Source organism: Magnolia sinica, chromosome 4, assembly GCF_029962835.1.
Source record: "Magnolia sinica isolate HGM2019 chromosome 4, MsV1, whole genome shotgun sequence".
Lineage (NCBI taxonomy): Eukaryota > Viridiplantae > Streptophyta > Magnoliopsida > Magnoliales > Magnoliaceae > Magnolia > Magnolia sinica.
Genome location: NC_080576.1, coordinates 115,777,328 through 115,797,840, shown reverse-complemented (window position 1 = coordinate 115,797,840; position 20,513 = coordinate 115,777,328). Strand labels below are relative to the sequence as shown.

General features: G+C 39.3%; 2 protein-coding genes across 2 annotated transcripts in view; one reads left to right on the top strand and one right to left on the bottom strand.

The window, feature by feature from the left end:
• The window catches only part of LOC131244007 (nuclear pore complex protein NUP88), a 42,853-nt gene extending 37,524 nt beyond the window's left edge, over positions 1-5,329 (top strand). The window contains exon 9 of the mRNA XM_058243675.1: positions 4,362-5,329. Coding sequence (XP_058099658.1) covers positions 4,362-4,627 — 266 coding nt within the window. The 3' untranslated portion in view covers positions 4,628-5,329. The remainder of the gene's footprint in view (positions 1-4,361) is intronic.
• A 1,428-nt stretch (positions 5,330-6,757) lies between these two features.
• LOC131244006 (protein DAMAGED DNA-BINDING 2) lies at positions 6,758-20,052 on the bottom strand. The gene is made up of 11 exons (XM_058243670.1): positions 19,634-20,052; positions 19,440-19,530; positions 18,928-19,055; positions 11,728-11,850; positions 11,500-11,588; positions 11,293-11,413; positions 10,722-10,813; positions 9,991-10,120; positions 8,170-8,418; positions 7,903-8,099; positions 6,758-7,316 (listed from the first exon to the last, which is right to left on the bottom strand). Exons 1-11 carry the CDS (start codon positions 19,859-19,861, stop codon positions 7,082-7,084), a joined length of 1,683 nt encoding a protein of 560 aa, XP_058099653.1. The 5' UTR covers positions 19,862-20,052; the 3' UTR covers positions 6,758-7,081.
• Positions 20,053-20,513: the final 461 nt, after the last annotated feature.

Sequence of the window (20,513 nt, the reverse complement as noted above, 5' to 3'; positions counted from 1 at the left end):
CAATTGATGCTGTCAAATCGAGAAAATACACTTTAAAGGTACACAGATCGCTGGATGAGATTTCGATCGATCGACAATACTCAGATTAACTCAATTAAAAAAAATAAAATTGGGGATTTTCTTTGGATAGTGGTCTTGGATCCATTTAACCAATTTAGATAGATCTATACCCATCATTGCTCACTTCTTGGTCAAACACTAGAAAAGACCCATAGATTTGCTAATCTGAATCATTCATATGCTTATTTACATCTAGATTTTGAAATTGAATGGCAAATGATTGATTGGGGTGGCTCACTAGATGATTGGATTATCGAGATTCTTGAGGTCTTGACATATTTTGCTTCTACACATTGGATAACTACACATACACTGACGACTTATATTGAATTTCTACGCCAAGTGATACTAATACTTGCGCAGAAAATCTGACCTTTCTTTATTAAACACTTCCAGATCTGACTAGTGTAGCACATCCAATGGTCAGATATCTGGAAGTTAGGGCCCTTGTATATTTTGGCCTTAGGGATCGTATGATCCATATAGATCTAATATGATTCGACCAGATGCACACAAATCAATCTTTGTGACAAGAAACTTCACATGGAATCTTAGCTTTCCATTGTCTTTACATTGTATCTACCCATAGATCAATGTGATGAACGCGTGACCGATCCACACCATTCATTGCATAGATTGATCAAAAATAGATTGTTATGTACCAGTCTGAGCTCCCAAATCTTCCATTTCTCTCCCTTTTTCTTAGTTGTGTGCATGGTGTCTTTTGGTTAATATTTGAGTTGGAGTAGAACTCCTCTTACGACACCTTCCTTAAAAGGAAAGGCTCGTTGAGAGGCTGAGAGATATAGGGAGAGAGAGAGAGATAAAAGAGATAAAGATAAGATATGAGATTAGATAAGAGATTATCAATTAGGTTTGGATAAGAGAGAGATGAGATATGAAATCTCTCTCAAATTCAAAAAATAAAAAAAATAAAAAGATAAATTTCATGGGTGTTACAAGGGAGGTCTAGAAGAATTTTCTACAATTCTCTGGGGGTTCAATGGGTGTTTCCAAACAAGATAGATGAACTTCTAATAGCTTGGCATGGTGGAGTGATAGGGAAAGAAGGGTAAAGAAGGTGGCGCATAAGCTTGCTTGCTACATTGTGGGCACTATGGTGGGAAAGGAACGATCAATGCTTCAAAAGCAAAAAGAATGGAGCAATGCAAGTTTTCAGTTGGGCTATTCTTAATATGAAGGAGTGGGTGGAAGTTTAGTTTCCCTATGGGGGGCGTTCTCTTGTACATTTGTTTATATTGTATTTCTTGGCTTCAACCTTTTTTCCAATGAAATCTCATCATTGTTCAAAAAAAAAAAAAAAAAAGTTGGAGTGGCATCGGGTCTCGTCATAAACTTCAATGGACGGAGCTTGTGTGCAGTGTGCCCTAGGCTAGAGTCACTAGAGGGGCGGACCTTGATTTGTAGGAGGTGCCGTCGTGTGTCGTGGTGCCATGGAGACCGATTTCGCCCATCGTAGGTGTTGTGTGCCATGGGGCCTGCCATGGTAGGGGTGAGCGCAAGGCCGTAGATGTAGATGTCAGGCTGCGAATACGTGTGAGTGGAGCCAAGGATGTGTAGGCATGGAGTTGCGAATAAGCATTGAGTTGGCAATACATATATGGGTGTGGAGCCATAAAGGTCATATTAAAAGCATCCAGTCTTTCCTCCTTCACAACTGGGGTGTGCAAAATCTTCTTTTTGTTGCTAGCCTTTCGTTTTGGCGATACCTGCAAAATACACTATGGTTTTCACTCTTGTGCCCAGGGGTACATGTGGTGAAAATGTGTCATGCCCTCATTCGGCTGCGAGGGTCGCTACCCTAGTGGAGGTTGGAGGTGAGTGATGCGCCTTGGCTATCATTGCGCCGGTGGAGAGTGGTGATGATGTGTTTCATGGTTTCGGTCTTCCCTTTCACAGTTACCGGATTGAGCATTTCAGTGCATCTCTTTACCAGCCCTACTGAGGTCCTCAAGATCCATTATGCTGTCAGAATGCCCTTCTTCCTATTTCTATCATTTGGCCATGGGGATCTGGTGGCTCGCTTCCTTGTTCGCAGAACATTGCCATCAATCTTGCCAGTTGCTTTTTCTTACGGGTCTTCTGATGTGTATGCTGCCGGCACCACTATCATGGTGTGATGTGACTGGTACTGCTTATCCAGCGCCTTTAGCAGTTGTCTGAACGTTCTTGGTGGATTCGAGTCATGATGTAATAAGTCGTGCTTAAATAGAGTAGATGCGATATATTCTCTTACCATCGTGACCTCTGTTGCTGGAAGTGGTGGACCATGATGGCGTAAGTTTCACCATCGATGGGTGTAGTCTATTATGTCTTCCCTCAGGTGTTGCACCGTCCTTCGTAGCTGTCATTTTTTGATTCTGAAGCTGTATTAATGGAATCCCACGACAAACATCTCTTTGAGCGCTTCCCATGACCGATGACTGTTAGCGGGCAGGGCCAAGTACCAAGCCATGGCTTGGCTAGGCGAAGTCAGGGAATATGGAAAGTTGGGCCATAGGTGCTCTTTTGAAACATCTCCTCTGAAGCGTGCCGTATTCTCGTAGGAGGTGAGGCGATCGATCGGAGAGAACTCCCCTTCTCTAAAGAGCCAACGCATTGGCCATTCTGGGAGTTTAACCACCTTCGAGGTCAGGAAAGCTAGTGTCGCAAGCAACGCTGCACCTGTCGCTCGTGTTCTTTGTCGAAGAATTAGGTTTTTGCAGGACTACTTGAATCTGTTGAGATCGTCTTGGCTACTTCCCTTTTTAGCTGAAAGAAGGTAGAGGCCATGCATCGTTGCTCCGTGTTATAGCACAGACACTTAATTACATTCCAGGGGAAACACCCTTGATTCTGGGACAAAGCATTGAAAGATAACTAGCAAAGCCTAGGCCATTTTATCTTGGATTAAAAGATTAATACTTGGGCCTTGAGGGGGGTAAATTGCTAGTTAATTGAGACAGACTCACCAAGTACATGAGAAATACATAAAAATCACCGTGTTATACAAGTGTTGTTGATGGAGGGGATGCGTGGGGGCAGGCTCACAGGAGGGCGTAACCGGCAATCCTCCCTTATGGGATGTGCAGTTGGCGTCCTTACCTGGCTGGGATTGTGGACCTGCAGGGCAAGCTAGCAGAGTGCACGAGCCTCTTGAGGCAGCATGACTTAGTGACTGGGACCCAAAGGGGGCTTGGACTACAAGTACGTCGTCCAGTAGATGCTGCTCAGGCTCACCTGATGGAGTGCTTTAGAGACCTTGCAAGGGGCGCTACGTGCACTGGAGGGTGCAGTGTTTGGATGAAGAGGAGAAGGTAAGAAGAGATAGAAGAAGGGTCCTTGAAATGGTGGGGGTCTAGTGTATTTATAGACCCCTAAACCCCACCTGTACACCTGGCGTGCTGCATGGGTGACATGTGTCCAAGGGGAGGGTCCCCATCAGGCCCCACAATTTCAAGGACCTCCTCTCTCTTCTCACCTTTTCTTCATCCAGACTGCACCCTCCAATGCACCTCGCACCCCCTGCAGGGTCTCTAAAGCACTCAATCAGGTGAGACTGGGCCACAAATCCTGGACCACACCCCATTGGCTCCCACTCACTAAGCCACTTTCCCTCATGAGGCTAGTTCACCCCAGAGGTCCGTGCATATATATATACATGAATAGTATTTTGGTGATCACATTCTGCAAGCCATTCTGTAGCATGGCTATAACTATATTAGAGAAAGAGGCCAATAAGTCCTTTTTATACCCACTTCTACCAGGAGATATTTTATTGATACCATACAAAAGAATTCTGATTATTTCTTTGACTTGTTTCCCTGTGGATCTTTTGTGAAAGATGCATATCATTTTCTTCTTTAAATCATATTTCTCTCTTTCTGAAATTCCTTTCTATGTCATTCCCTTTCCCTATTCTTTTCACTCCCTTTGAGAAATAGATTTTTGTTCTGTTCTGTTCTGTTCTCTTCTTCTTGTTTTTTTTATAAGAGTTGGATTTTTGTTTCATTCAACCTATTTATAATTAAATGTTTAGTGAGTAAAAAGATGAAACATGACACTGGTTGGTTTTGATGACTGGAATTTTTGTGTGCTTGGCATTTTTCTTTCATTTCTTCTTTTCTCGTTTTCTTCTTCTTTTCCTTTTTTTGGTTCCAAACCTGAAGTAATAGATGATAGTTTTTTATGAAAATTTAACTATCGATAGAACCTTTGTTTTCCTTTCCACTGTGAACTATTCATTCCCCAGTCCTAACCTCCATTTCTCTAATATCAACATCTGCTCTTTCCTTTTGCAGACAGATTTACAGGAGTAGATTTGGATGCTTTGCATTCTTCCATTGAAGCTTTGAATGCAAGGTTGGGAAGATATGTACAATCTTCACAAGGAAATGCAATGAACTCTGCTAGACAAATGCCAGGAAGAAGGAACAATCACGTACAAGATGTGCAAATTTCTCAGTTGAAATCAGCAATTTCAAAGCTCTCGCTTGTCAACAGTGAGAATTCGAAGAAGGTTAATCTTGTTGAATCCACACTTAGGCGCCAGGAGGTTAATGATTGATGGCCATCCTTTTGGATTTGTGTTGTCTTTAAATGATGAGGTGGCTGGTCGTAGAGGGATGATATATGGCTGCTGCTGCCTGCTGATTCTAGATTCAGTTGGGGATGATGTGCCAAAAGCACCTCCTGGACACCCAGATATCAATGGTGCATGTCATTGATTAATTTTTTTAAAAGAAAAGAAAAAGGTGTCAATTTTGTTGCCTGCACTCCAGAAGCACATTTCACCATATTGAGATCCGTAATGTGTAACTTTTATGTCCACATCATTTGTAATTTGTTAAGCATGTTGGGACAGCATATAACAATGAGCCTCCTTTTCCTGGTGGTTTTGATCTAGCATGATTGATGGGGCTTATGAGCAACCTTGGTCTCTTCTATAGAAATTTGACGGAGTGACCTTGGTGCTTTGCAAGATGTGTGGTGAAATCCATCTCCACCTTCACTGCCCGAAAGCCTGCTTCTGTCACAATGAAATTCTCACTTGGAATCCATCCTAATGGCATAATCATCTTGGGGAACCTGATTATCTCTATCTGCTTTTCTTTTAAGTTTTGAACGTTTGATAATTTTATATTGCATGTATAATCCTGTAAATGATTGTTGAGTGATCCATTCAAAATTACTATTCGGCGATTCAAGTGATCCACTTTGAAATGAATATCAACATTTATATTCATTTACTTGATGAGTTGCCTGCCAATGCCTTATGTAGTGCTAGAGCTATGAAGTTTTTCAAGAAATTTATTATAAAGATAGAGCTGCAAGGACCTATGGTACTCATTACCTCTTCACGTACAAGTGGGGCCCATGGTTCTATCCAAACGATCATGTGATGAGCCCCACTGTAGACCTATGTACCAAAATCAGATTGAAGAAACATAGCTGCGTGATCATTTGCTCTCTTCTTGCTTGACTGTAAACCATGGATCTTGTCAACCATCTATTTGCTGACCACCTTGATAAGGGTTACACACACGGTGGGTCATAACATCAACGGTGGTGTGTGCATAATACTGAAGGGTTAGAATTCTACTAACTGAAAAGTTGATTTTAAGTGAGCCCTTAATATCCATGGTTCATATTATTATTTATGTTATCCATATCAGTAACCACTGGTACGTGATAAGATGTACCTAATCATCTTATATGACTGATTTACGAGTGTTGGTGTGAATTTTTTAGTAGTTAATATATATAAGATGATTTACGAGTGTCGGTGTGAATTTTTTAGTAGTTTATATATATATATATATATATATATATATATATCTCCTTCTATGTATTTGTTTTTTCATAAAATAAATTTTATTTTTTTTAAAAAAACAAAAAAACTCATGCATGGATAAATTGTGATTTTGACAAATACATGTTTAGCATTGATTCATGGCCAATATTTAAAATTATGATAATATCAAATGTTTGGATAACTGAGCCATGAGCCCCACTTCTGAATTATGAAAACCGTAACTGTACGGATGATGCTTCGGCTCAATGGAAGCAAATAGCTGATTCAACCTTGAGGTCTGCAGTTGCATGCTTTCAGCTGGCCCTGGAGGCTTGTGCGCATTGTTCCAGTCCTATCCAATCACATCTGTAATGGGCTAGCCGCTGAAAATTCCGAGTAGTTGGGCTCAGACCTGGTGATTGAAGCCCAGTGGGCCTTAAGTGGTATGGTTCAGATAGGCCAGACTTGGACCTCAGTAGTCCAAGGGCAACACTTGAAGACCCCAGTAGCAAGTTACTGGAGCCAGAGGCCCACGTAGTTCCTGGGCAATATATCAACTAAAAATATGAGAGAAGGTAACAAGCACGTACATGCTATTGTTTTATTTGGTTGTGCTTCTAAAAATGCCATTGCATAAATGCAAACTACAGAGAATAAAAATTTATTCACTAATGATATTTCCAAACATTAAGCTTAAATGCCAATACTTTTTATAGAAGTTTTCGTCCCCCTACAACTACTGAAACTTGCAAATGATTCACAAGCACTGTGAAATCCATGTGCTTTCGGAGACCAGCTACTACCAATGGCAATGATAAAGGAGAACTTCAACCAAGTGCTGCACTTGCTGATTTGCTGCACTTGCTGATTATTAAACAAAAATATATAGAACAAAATAGGATGTAGTGCTGAAATGATCATCAAAGAACTAATCACAAAAAAATACAAGATGAAAGCCATTCCTAGGCCAGGCAAAACAATTCAGCACAAAATCCTACATCTGTTTCACAACAGAAGTTCCCTGTACAAGGTCAGAGTATAGGCAACCTAACCCAACTGTGGCAAAACAATTCCCTGACTTATCACTTAATAGATAGTGTGCAGCAACAGAGTACTAAATATGCTATTCCAGGACCTGAAGCTTATAGGGATAACATGATTCAGAAGCAAGTGTGCCTTGTCAACGAGATTCATGCAAGTTTGGGTTTGAATTCTGATCTTGTCAGCTTATCTTTTGACCTTGGTCAGAACAGAACGGGTTGATTTTGATCCATGTTTCTTAGGTCTCGAATCATTCAATTTCTTACCCTTGGGGAAGTCATCAGAGTCATCATCACTTCCGCCACCCAATTTTTTTCTGGGTTTCTTGTCATCCTTCTCACAAATGGATACCTTAAATTTCCTTTCATCTTTCCCTTGCACAGGCTCGGCATTCTCCTTGGGCCTCCAAATGAAGATCGACCTGAAAGTGTATAACACAGAAAAGTATATGTTGTTTTAGTCATGCCAAAGATGAATTAGCATCATCCCATTTCTGATGAATACTAAAAAATAAGATTCAAAAGCTTGAGACTTGTATTATGAAATTGGCTCTTCATCTTTAGAAGCTCAGCACGGGCATCCAAACGAGAAAATTCACTGTGCATGTATGAATGCATGTAAGCATCTATGTACCTCACTGGAGGCATCGGAAGGTCCATGTATTGGACAATTATGATAGTCCAATCAAATCAATTCTTTATCAGTGGCCAATTAATGTCTGAGACCGCAAGATGGTTGGAGGCACAAAAATGCATACCGCAATCATTGGACCTTTTCTTTTTTCTTTTTTTTTTTGAGAAAACATTGAACAGACATTTGAGAACTTATAAGTTGGTGTGCGTCAATGAAAAATTCACTGATTTAATAGACATCGGCCTGCTCCTTTTTCATTGTTTTTTTTTTCCTATTCACAGCTGGAAGCAGAGCCCAGGCATATCTAGTCCACTCAGAACTGTTCCACATGGAACACTGAATTTTTAACACTACTAGAGGATAGAGAAGTTTACCGAGAGCTCCCTGATGCCATGATATCATCTCGGGGATGTAGCTTATTCACAGGACTGATGGTTGTAATATTTGGTTCCATCACCTCAGCAACAAGTTGGCCAGTACTGGTGTCTATAAAATCAATAGGATGCAAGGCAACTCCGTTATAGTTCTCACTTATGTAACGGCCAATGACAGCAAGGGATTCCGACGGGTCCTGTGGAAGTCAGAAATTTAGGTATCAAGATATCATTAGTTCTATACACTATAAATAGAAAAGAAATCACCTTTGGATCCCATTCAGCTCGGAAACAAGTCAAATGCCGGTTGAAATCATGGCTGTGCACAATCTCTCTACTTGGAGATTCCAAATCTCCAAAGATGGAATCCCACACTCGAATGCGGTTATCCTGTGAAGTAGTCAGAATTTTGCTGCCAGTCAATGGAGAGAAATACGCTGAGTTCACAACACGGCTGTGAGCCATGTTGCTGATCGATGCTCCAGCTTCCAATCTACGCACATCCCAAATACGAGCCTGTGGAGGAAAAGGGAAGAAGAAACAAAATGTTTGAGGATGTTAATAATGATCACGATAAAAATAGAAGGAAAATCATGAACTTATTCAAAGAGAACATCAGTGAATATATTAACAAATGCATTAATATGGGGATCAGACAAAGCAAATCCACATCATCTCCATTCATGCAAAAACCCCAATTCATATATCCATGCTTTCCAAAAAAAAAAAAGAGTATGTTTGTATAGTGCCCCATGAATGACAAATTCATAGGTGCCAGTGTACATAGAAAACCAACAAACCAACATGCGTATTGCACAGAGAACACAAATATACCAAACATCTATCATGCCTTGAAATTAATCATGTATCTACACCCACCTAATCACAGAAATGTATTTTTGTATATAGATACGGAGAATCGAATAGTTCTTTCTGGTATTAAGATTAAAAATGTGGACAGGTTGGTTTGGGTGTTTGATGCAAAAAGGGAAATTTTGTTAAATCAGTTGCACATGAATTTTAGAAGTCAAGGCAGCTTGTGGGACTGAGGAATTATATGATATGTCAGAAGTGGCCCAAGTCTATGCACATACATGAGTTTTCAATTTTTAGAAGCGGGACCAATATTAGGAACTTTCAGTTGAATGTTGACTAGTGTTGCATTTCACATCTTAATTATCCATCGGTAGGCCACAAATTGAAAGGTTAAGAATTTCATATCAATTATTGAGGAATAATCCATCCATAGTGAGAGACAACAAACAAATATGGATTACAGAAACATGCACACCAGTTGTCAGAACTGAAAACCCATGCATACAGCAAAGATATGGGCCACTGTATCATATAATTTCCCTCACCAAAATACTATTTTATTGGTAATCAGTAGAAAAAGAGGCTTCAATCGACATTTCTTAAATTGTAAGTTGCCTTTTTCTTGATTGAAGAATGTAATTCCACATATTTAGGAATGAACCAGAGGCCCTGTTAATAGTTGCACGAAGTTTGAATCAAAGCGGCAACAGATTCCGAGAGTGTGAGTGGGGAAGCGCCTGTTTCAAAATGTTATTAAGTTTAAACGGCTCAGAGAGGGAGTGGAGTGCAATTCTGAAGCGTGATTCAAAGTGGGAGCAGCACCTAGTTATTAGGATCTTGCAATCCTACCAAACCCACCTTACCAACTAAAAGCTGGAAAGCCAGTAACAAAAAATAGGGAAAGAGTTTTTCTTTTCTTTTCTTCTTTTGAGGAATAAAATAGTGCAGGAGTTAGAAGATGCACTATCTTTCCAAAAAATACGATGAGTTTGAAGATGCACTACCTTTCAAAAAAAAAAAAAAGAAGGTCGAAGATAACCCCAACTGAATTTGAGACTGATCACTAACAACTGATTCTAGGTCAAGTTAACCTGCACCAATATTTTACAACCATTTTCCCTTGAAAAATATACAATTGTTTCAAAGACAATTGGAAACAAAAGAAAAATAGAAGGCAAAATAATGGGCTGTAGCATACAGCTATAGGTCATCCTCACTGGATTCATATTACTGACTGGGAGAGAATTGGTTATTATGGATTGAAATACTCACAAAATGATCGTTTCCACAAGTTAGAAGCAGCTCTGGCTGAACAGGATTACAGTGAAGCCCCACAACCTTAGTACCCTTTTTATGAATTAAAATGGGTCCACCTGTTCTCTGGTTTGAACGCAGATCCACCCTACAAGCATAGGAACATAGGATGCAATTCAATGAGACCAAGAACAGATAGAAATGGACATATATAATGAATGCAAGATTGAATTGCTAATGGACACATCTGGCCAAGAGACAACCAAACAATGCCAATCGTGAGATGGAAGTAGTGAACCTGCATCAGGAGATATGGCTCATGCATGGTTGTCCCATTTGTCATTTCCTATCGGTTCTCATCAGTAAGGATAATTAATGGAAGCTGAAATTGGATAACTACAAACATCATCTTCAATGCTTTTAATATCTTTTATAAATTAACCTTAGAATGCCCAAAAAGATTTTAGTTATTCCATAAATAGGGATCTGCTTACAGCACCCACTTGGTAATATCCGTCATTGTTGTTTTAGTTGGCACAACACTTTTCATTTTTTTTTTTTTTTTTTTTTTTTTTTTTTTTGAAAGATGACAAAAATTTATTAAAGCACAAGAAAAAAGAAACAATAAAAAAAGGGACACTGAAGGGGCGACCCTACATTTAGATTGGGAAAACAAGGGATCATGGTCGACATTGTGCTGGCATAAGATGACACTATGACTTCAAAGTCTTCAGAAAGTAAACACTCACAAGTAAAGGTATCCAAAATTATCTGCAACAAGCACAAGACCTTTCTCTGATGCGATTTCCAAGCCATACAGCATCCGCCAACTTGCTGGTCCCTAATGAAAAATATATACAACTCAGGCTCAATACTGAATACTGGTAAGTCATCTGAGCAGATATTTCAACTCAAAGAAAACAATGACTTGTAGCATTCCAATATTTAGTGGGTCAACGTAGATGGATAATGAAACAATATGATTCATTTGGACTTACATGAGCATAGCATCAAACGATGCTAAATTTAGTTCATTTTCCAAGAACACAATAGAATGCTCACATACTACAGGTTAACTTGAACGAATCAAGAATCTGACTGAGTAAAAAATCACATTCTTTTTCTTTTTCAACTTATATGCTATCTCAAAAATCTAGTACTGACATGGACTTTTTCAACTTGAGAAACTTGATTGAGTTTCAAGTCACAACTAGGACCCGACAACTCATTGAATCTGAGCGATTTTTAGGTTTTAAACTGGATCCAGGTAAACAGTGCATTATAACAAAAAATATTCAAACTGGTCTAGAAAATAATTACAGTCCATCCATCTGGGTTAAGGTCCATCAATAACTGTGACATTCCAGTCTCCAAGTCGGTGCAACTGATGGTCCCATCTGAAGCCGATGTGTACAGAGTTCCATCATTTACAGGGTTGAACCTGCAGGTAGCATTGAAGTTTCAGTTATTAATCCTTGTTAAGAAAGCATAGAAAGAAGAAAAAACAAGTGTAAAGAGACAACATACTTCATATTGTTAAGTATGCAAGAGTGAACGGATCCATAAATCATCTTTTCATGTATCTTCACATAATCCCAGATTCCAAGCTGTCCTTTCTTTTTCCGGCAAAGTAAACAGAATAGTGCCAATCATCAACAAATACAGAGTATCAGTACAATCGCAACACCCATTTTCCACAATATTAGGAAGAGAAATAAACTAAAGATCAGCGTATAAAAACAGGTATTTGAACACCTTATCTCCTGATAAGAGAATATTATTACTAGTTGGATGAAACTCCAAACATGTTATACGCCTACTGTGGAATCTGATAATTGCACAATCCACTTGATCCGGGATCACAAATGGCGGTTTTATCTACAAAAAAGAAAAAAAGGAAAAAAGAAAGAAAAAGAAAATCTATAAGAATGTTGTCATATAGAAATAAAAGAGTTCCAGAAGTACACACCAAATCAGTATGAAAAAAGGGATATGGCTAGAAAGTATTGCAGAAGTTCTAGAAAATCGAATTCAAAGATGCGGGACCCCATTGCTGAAAACTAGGGCAATTGAAGCTTCTTTCTCATATTTTTACTAGTTTAGATTCTGCAAATTTTCCTCTCAACTTATCAGTATTCCTGACCATGGTTGGCCAAACACCATTTTGAACCCTGTGCTTATGGGAAAAAATGTATAATTGCGTTAATTGTTAAAGCTCTGTACATCAGAAAAACAAAACTTGTCTCTTCAAAAACAATATATATATATATATATATATATATATATATATATATATATATATATATATATATATATATATAAGGAATTGACCATTTGGAAAAATCAGGAAAGAGGGTAAATGATGTAGAGAGGGTCGTGGACACTTTCACGTCCAGGATGGACCAGAGAAGGCCCAATAGGAGGCAAAAGTCATCAAGACAGTCAGAACCTTAAAACAGGCATATCTCGCAAACCGGAATGAGTTACTCGACGTACCATATATGATTTTGCGGTAGGATGAGCTACTTTAGCCAACCAACCTGGCATATCCAGGTTGCCCATGCTGAATTTGCGAGATTCCATCAGATCGATGGTCGAATTCCATGTTTATTTCCGTTTTTACTATTTTTAGTAAGTTTTGGTTTGATTGTAACTCTTCATCCGTTGGGATTTAGGAGTTGTGTCCAACATGAAAAGTGTTTAAAAAAAATTAGGAGAATAACGTGGTTAAGCCACATAGGATACTATTTATAGTAAGTTACGAATTTTAGGGAGTTTTATTTGTAGTTTGATTTGGAAACTTCTTCCAAGGTTTCGTATCCTTATTTAAAGGGTCGTAGATTCGCTTATTTCATCAATTAATCAATTTCCGAATTTTCTAGAATATCATTTCTATTTTCTTGCGTTTTTCCTTGTGGATTCGAGAAGTCTCTGTGAGGAGTCTAGAGAAGCTTCGTGGATTTGAAGTAGTTATCCTTGAGGAAGACGGTGATCGGCCTCATCACGTCCTTTTGCGTCAATAAACTACAACTATTTTGTACTTTTTTTTTTCTTTTTCTTTTTTGTATTTCAGTCTACGGGGCCTTGATCCATCAAATCATGCTTGATTTGTGTTCACTTAAGCATATTTGTTGACTTTCAGTAGGTGAACGCAACATATCACTTTACACACACACACACACACACACACACACTAACTATACTATACAAAACACAAAAGAAGATAGATTTAGGAACTTCTGTTTTTCCTTTTTCTGATAAATTTCCATTACTTATTGGCCTAAAACATTTTTGACCAATATGGTCTCATATGGGCTGATACAAGACATGATAAGCCCATATGGTGTCATTTTTCTGAGGGGGCGATAGACACCCTATGCCGACATTCAGACCCATGGATATGAGAGGGGAAAAGAATGATATTTAATCCACTATTTAATTACCTATGTACATTATTATTCAAGCACAGAGAAATTGAAACAATTTTAATTGAAATTCTATATTTTAATCTTATAAATATATGATACATATACACATTGATGTGCATGTATGGCAGTCTTTTTCACTCCTTTTCCAGTTCAAATTGCATTAAAACTGAACTTTTCATTCTCTGACCTTTTTTTTTTTTTTTTGGCATTTACATTTCTTTGGTGGAATTTTTTTATGATCTATTAAAGAAGATTGGGGAACATGCAGACAAAGGGCTCCCAACCCAGCAGCCCTCTCCTAGTTCTTTCTAATTTTCTGCTTCTCTTCCTCTTTTTTGTATTTATTAAAGTGTATCTTCAATACTACAATCAAGGATTCTCCAATCAATCAAGGACTACAATCAAAGATTCTCCAATCAATCAAGGACTACAATCAAGGATTCTCCAATCAATCAATATAGCCATTGTTTCTATCTTTGGGTGATAGCCCTTTCATGTGTTATCTTTTATATACGTGTATACATAGGGATGAAAATAATAATTTTTAGCAAGCTTTCTCCCAACTCTCTCTCTCTCTCTCTCTCTCTCTCTCTCTCTCTTCCTTAGTTTTATCTGTATTTTTCACTCCTGTTCCAGTTCAAACTGTATTAAAACTGAACTTTTCATTCTTAGACCTTTTTTTGGCATTTACATTTCTCTGGTGGAATTTTTTTATGATCTACTAAAGAAGATTGGGGAACATGCGGACAAAGGGCTCCCAATACGGCAGCCCTGTCCTAGTTCTTTCCAATTTTCTGCTTCTCTTCCTCTTTTTTGATTTTTGGATTTTTGTGTGTGGGTGTGTCTTTTTCGGAGAGTAGTACCCACTTCTCTCTCTTTAGGATGTGCAAGTAACTGCTTGGAGTTCCAATAGTTTGATGGACTATTCAAAGAATGGTACTCTACCTATGTAGGCACACACGTCAACACGATATATGTGTAGATCAATGCACACATGAGATCCATCCTTGCTTATTTTTGGGCCAGTTTGTGCACCTGTGCATCAAATGACTCCCTGCTAGTAAAAGAAGGTTAGGGACCCTTCAGACAAAAGACTGCCTACATCGCATCCCTCTCATTGGGGCTTTCTAATTCTCCATTTCCTATCTATTTTTCATTTTCTTTTTTCTTTTTATTAACTGCTTCCCCCTCTTGAGAGCATGCAAGTAACCACCTAGAGTTTTGGTGGTACTCAAATAATGGTATTCCAACTATGTAAGTACACACCTCAGCATGATATGTGTTAGACCAATGTCCACATGATGTCCAGCCTTGCTTGATTTTTGGGCCAGTGCATGTTAAGAGAGGGTCCACATGCTGAATGGCTTGGGTCTGATAAAAAATTCCTATAGTCACACATGTTGTTCACACCTGCACCACATAAGATTCCCAGCTAGTTTTTTTAAGGATCAAAAACGAAAATAAGTACAAGCATTTCCAGTCCCTTTTTTTTTTTTTTTTGTATGTTGTTTTTCTAACATTCACAACTAATTGAATCTTTAGTATGGCAGTTTGTTTCACTGTCCAGTCATCAAATGCTAGCTCAGCCAGTGTTTTCAGTAGCGTGTGGCATATGCAGGTAGTGTAGCTCCCTAGTGGCATAAGCTACAATGCATGTAGCGCAGGTAGTGCACGTTACCTGCCTGAAATCTCCTTTTTTTTTTAGTGTTTCTTCTGTATTAGTTCAACACTTATTTAAAAATGGTGGTGATTCATCCTCATCACATTTGGCACTACATTAGATCAATCTGGACCATCCAAATTGTGGTCCATATCCTGAATTTGTGATGTTTCAATAAATAAATAAAAAGAGGTCACACTTAGAGATGTCCGAAGGCAAAGAGATAGAGATTTTGCATGGAAGTATGTGGTTGACGATCCAGATTCACAGTCAAGAACTCATAGGAATATGCATTTTGTAAAATTTATCATATTTTTCTATTATTTTCATTAAAAAAAATATTAAGTATTGTGTAACTTATGCTACACGCTACACAGGGCAAAATGCTATGCTACATGCTATTTAAAACATTGAGCTCAACTTGAGCTTCCTACAAATCCAAAAGAATCATCTACAACGCACACACGCAAAGATTGACATCATGAAATTAATCATCTAAAAACTATCAAACACTGATTACATCATGAAATCTGATACCAGACTCTCCCGCAAACCTATGCCCTGAGAAGGCTAGAGGAATTGATTATTGACAAATGTTTAAAGATAATTATACCCTAATGAATGCAGAAGAGGCATAATGGTTGGTTAGAGAGGAACCATAAGATCCTTGACTTAATGATATCCATAGAAATCTCATGTTTCCAGTTTTTCTCTAAGTGGGACCAATGGTTCAGTGATCCAAACAGTTGATCTGATGCATGCCATTGTCGATGGACCACATTCCCCCAAAGTCCCCCAGATCTGAAGAACCAAGCCACCAATATTTGGCTATTGGCCCTTCACACTTGAATGTGGATTGCTATCATCTCCGGTGTTCAAGTTATTGGTATCGCTACAAGTTTCGCTGGCCGGAGATAAAGATACAATATCGTTACCACCGATAATATCGCCGATAACTGGAAATGCAGGGAAAAAGGGGGAAACATGGAGAAAATGGTAGAATTTTTCAGTGAAACTTCAGGACATGCCTAAATACACATATTTACATATTCAAGAATGAAAATTTTGCAAAAAGAATGCATTAAATTAGAAGTTTCCATTTAATGGGGGCCAAAAGGCATGTGTGGTTGTAAGAAATCACTCAAATAGTAACCAAAATGAGTTTATATAATACAAATGCAAGTTTACAATAATTAAGACATGCAAAAGTAAATGAATTGAAAAAAATACACATTTTTGGCCACCATTAAAATCCTCCCAAGGACCGCTGTACTGTTTGTTTGACATCCAATCTGTTGATTAGGTCATACAGATCCAGATGAAGGGAAAAAACAAAGATAAGCTTGATCCAAAACTTTTATGGCCCTCAAAAAGTTTTTAATGGTTGAAGTTTATTCAACACTGTTTCCGATAATGTGGTCCACTTGAGACTGTTATATACCTCAGTTCTGGTCTCGTTCTATAAAATGATGTAGAAAAATAGATGGATGGCATGGATGAAACACATTCATCGTGGCGGGCCCCACAGAGCACCGACCACCAACCATTGGTTGGTGGCAGGGGGCGTAGCCAATCCGTTTCCTTTGGCTACGGCTCTTGTCAGTAGCCAATCCACGCCGAAATCGGATTACTTACTGAGTAACTTATCGTACTGAGTAAACTCAGTTGGGCCCATTGTGAATTTATGTGGTTTATCCACACCTTCCATCCGTTTTTCCATCTCATTTTAGGCGTTGAGCCCAAAATTGAAGCTTATACAAATCTCAAGTGGACCATACCACAGGAAACAGTAGAAATAATGATTTCCACCGTTGAAACCTTTCTATGGCCCACAGTGATGTTTATTTTTCATCCAAACTGTTCAGTGGATGAAAGGAAAAAACAAATATGATCTTGATCCAAAACTTCTGTGGCCCCCAAGAATTTGTCAACCGTATAACTTCAATTCACACTGTTTCCCGTGGTGTGGTCCATTTTAGCCTTGTATATCCTTCGATTTTGATCTAAGGCCCTAAAATTATCTTGTAAAATGGATGGATAGACTAGATAAAATACATAAATCACGGTGGACCCCACAGTTTACTCAGTATGCAATTCGCTTCCATCCACGCCCGTTTCAATAGTAGCACGGGACTCGGATTTCCTTCCAGCTCTGGAAGCTTGGGTGGGGCCCACTGTGATGTTTGTGAAAAATCCTCCCCGTCCATCCGTTTTGTGAGTTCATTTTAGGACATGATGCCAAAAACGAACCGTATCTAAAGCTCAAGTGAGCCTAAAACATGATAATTAAACGTCCATAGTTGAAATATTCGTGGGGCCACGGAAGTTTTGATTCATGCCAATATTTTTGTTTTCAGTTCATCCCAACAGTAATGACGTTATTAACAGTACGGATGGCATCTAAACATCACTGTTGAACCCAGGAAGGTTTCGACAGTAGGAATTTCCCTAAGCACATTTTCCTTTAGTACGGCTCACTTGAGCTGTTGAACCATGAAGGTTTCAACTGTGGGGTCCACCGTGATTTATGTATTTTATCTACTCCGTCCATCCATTTTAACCAATAATTTTAGGTCTTGAGCCTAAAAACGAAGTATATCCAAACCTCAAGTGGACCACACCGTAGGAAACAATATGAATTGAACATCTACCGTTGAAAATTTCTTAGGGGCCACAGAAGTTTTGGATCAAACTTCTATTTGTGTTTTCCCTTCATCCATGTTTGTGTGATCTTATGAACAAGTTGGATGAGAAATAAACATCACTGTGGGCCCTAGAAAGGTTTTAACGGTGGAAATCATTATTCCAACTGTTTCCAATGGTATGGTCCACTCAATCTTTGGGTACGCTTAAATTTTGGTCTCAACCCCTAAAATAAGATGGAAAAACGGATGGACGGCATGTATAGACCAGATACATTCTCGATGGGCCCAATAGAGTGTACTCAGTACGTTAAGAGCGTACATAACTATGTACACAATCCCATTTCACGCCCGCCCGATCTCCAATTTACATAAAACCCCGAAAATCCCTCTCCCCATCCAGAAATTTCAAAATTTCACTTCCTTCCCACCAATTTATCTAAATTTTCAACCTGAAAATCCCTCTCCCTCATCCCAAATAAGAAAAAAACCCTCAAGATCTCGGCCCGCAAGCAGATTTGAGAAGTTGCAGATGATTTTTCGACGAAAAAAAAGAAATTTTTGGAGTTGAATCTTATCGGAAATTGCCGATCTGCACTCAAGGCTGTGAATTCGCGTCTTCCTTCAGATCTGGGGGGAAAAAACTGGTGTTTTTTTAGTTTTTTGAAATTTTATCGCCGACAACTACCCCCTTTTATCAATAAAGGGGGTTGTTGGCTACAGTTCCCACCCGTGGTTGGTGAGAACAACAAAATATCGGTGAGATTTTGAAAATAATGACAATCTGGTGAGATTATCAGCGAAACTTGGAAGCGATTCGAAAAAATGGGGTTTTGGCGTCGCCAGTGCAGCGACACCGATATTATCGGCGATATTTCGATAATGTCACCGACATTTTAAACACTGATCATATCTTTCTAAACCATCATTTGCAGCCCACCAATTGAGGGGGTTAGGATTGTCCCATCGTGAAAAAACTTTTGGGCCTTGGTCCATCCATTGTAGGCCCATCTGATCAACAACCTGGATCACCCATGACCCAACAAGATGCCCCATTTGTTCAAACTAAGAATTCAACGAGACTGCATACATCCTCGAATTACATAATTCTCATCATGGCTGGAACAAAAATATTATTTGCACTAGTTAAAACTTAAAAGAAAAGAAATCAGCAGCAACCAAACAGCTATAAGAGAAAGAGAGAGGATCATCAAAACTGGCATACAATAGGAATGTTGGTACTCAGCTGGCGCTCGAACACGTAGTCCAAAGGGTTCCTAGTGTTCCTGCGTGGTGCAGGAATGATGCCGTGCTCTGTAGCTACTCGATGTGGGCATGCCATTGTGGTATGGCCTTCATTTGTTTTTGCACAAAACCCCAGAAAAGGAGAGAAACAACTTATATCAGAAAATGAAGAAGTTCAGAGATGTATTGACACGAGAGTGCAAATGGGGCTTGCGTGAGTGAGATGGAGAAGAGACCTCACCCCACACATGCCATTGTAGCACACACATGAGAGATCTTGGTGATTCATCAGACGGCCTACTGTTAAGATATCCCGACACCAAAATCAGTGTGGTCCATCTCAATCTCACTACCTGATGAATGACCTGAATCTCGAAGAGACGAGTAATGTTGGTTCGTTCACAATCTCACTCGCTTGAGTCCGCTTAGTAGGACCTATTGACACAGTACTGAAAAAGATATTAAAAGAAGGGAAGCAAGTTATGAAAGTACCAGGCTTTTTACAGAGAAAGCAAGGCTTTTTTGGGCAATCGATGTAGGTAGCGCCCTTGAATCCAGCTTCGTGCCCTGTCCCTTTGCAAACCTAAAGGAATAAAAATCAGATTCCTCAACGAATGTACAATCCAAAAGGACTATTAAAAGAGGGGGGGAAAACCCTAGAAAGTAAAGAGGGGAATCAATGATACCTTGCAGACTTTCTTGAGACTGATAGTAATGGGCGCTTTCCCTTTCTTATTCGCACTCTGGGAATCCAATCCTTTCTCTCCTGCTTTTCCACCATTTCCGTTCTCTGGAACCGCTTCTGAAATCACTTCTTCCTCTTCTTCTTCTGAAGAAGACGAACTCTCTTCGGAATCGGATTCCCTTCCCATAACGACTCTAGGAAATCTGGAGCTTCTAGTCTTAGGGGGCATTTTAGGAAATGGTAGCAAGTAGAGATGAAGAAACTGAATTTAGACAGGGAAGAAGAAGAAGAAGGGTTGAATTGAAATGAGGGCGGGAGGGAAAGCAACGGGCACCCGACTTGTTTTATATGCGGAGAGAATCGAAATTACAGAAAACACCTTCTCTTTGATCAAAATGACCTGTGTTGAGTACGCCGGCGGCTGTCGGTAGGAAGTGTGGCTTTGGTAATTTCCGTTTACGCGGGAGCGCGTAGGTACGACGTGTCACGTTACCGTCCGCGCAAACGGGACTTGGATGGACTCGTATTGTTGCACACAGCACCGTCGGTACCGTGTGCCGTCGGAAAAGACCTGTGGGCCCCACAATGATGTATTTACTTTATCCACGCCGTCCATCCATTTTTTCCAGATAATTTTATGGAATGAGTAAAAAAAAAAAAAGGTATATTCAATTCTCATTTGGACCACACCCCAGAAAACAGAGGTGATCGAACGCTCGTAATTAAAAACTTTTTGGGGATACAAAAGTTTTGAATCAAAGTGATATTTTTAGTTTCCCTTCATCCAGGTCCCTGTGATCTAATCAGCAGGTTGGATGGCAAGTCAAAATTAAAGTAGGTCAGTAAGTTTTTTATGTTGGCATTCAATCACCCCTGTTTCC

Bases quoted from the DNA above. Each gene is read 5' to 3' on its own strand.
- LOC131244006 (XM_058243670.1), bottom strand. From the start codon at position 19,861: ATGCCCCCTAAGACTAGAAGCTCCAGATTTCCTAGAGTCGTTATGGGA. The intron at 19,056-19,439 runs GTACTTTCATAA...AAACAAATGAAG, and splicing joins CTTTCTCTGTAAAAAGCCTG to GCCATACCACAATGGCATGC. The intron at 7,317-7,902 runs GTAAACTTCTCT...ATACACTTTCAG, and splicing joins ATGGCATCAGGGAGCTCTCG to GTCGATCTTCATTTGGAGGC.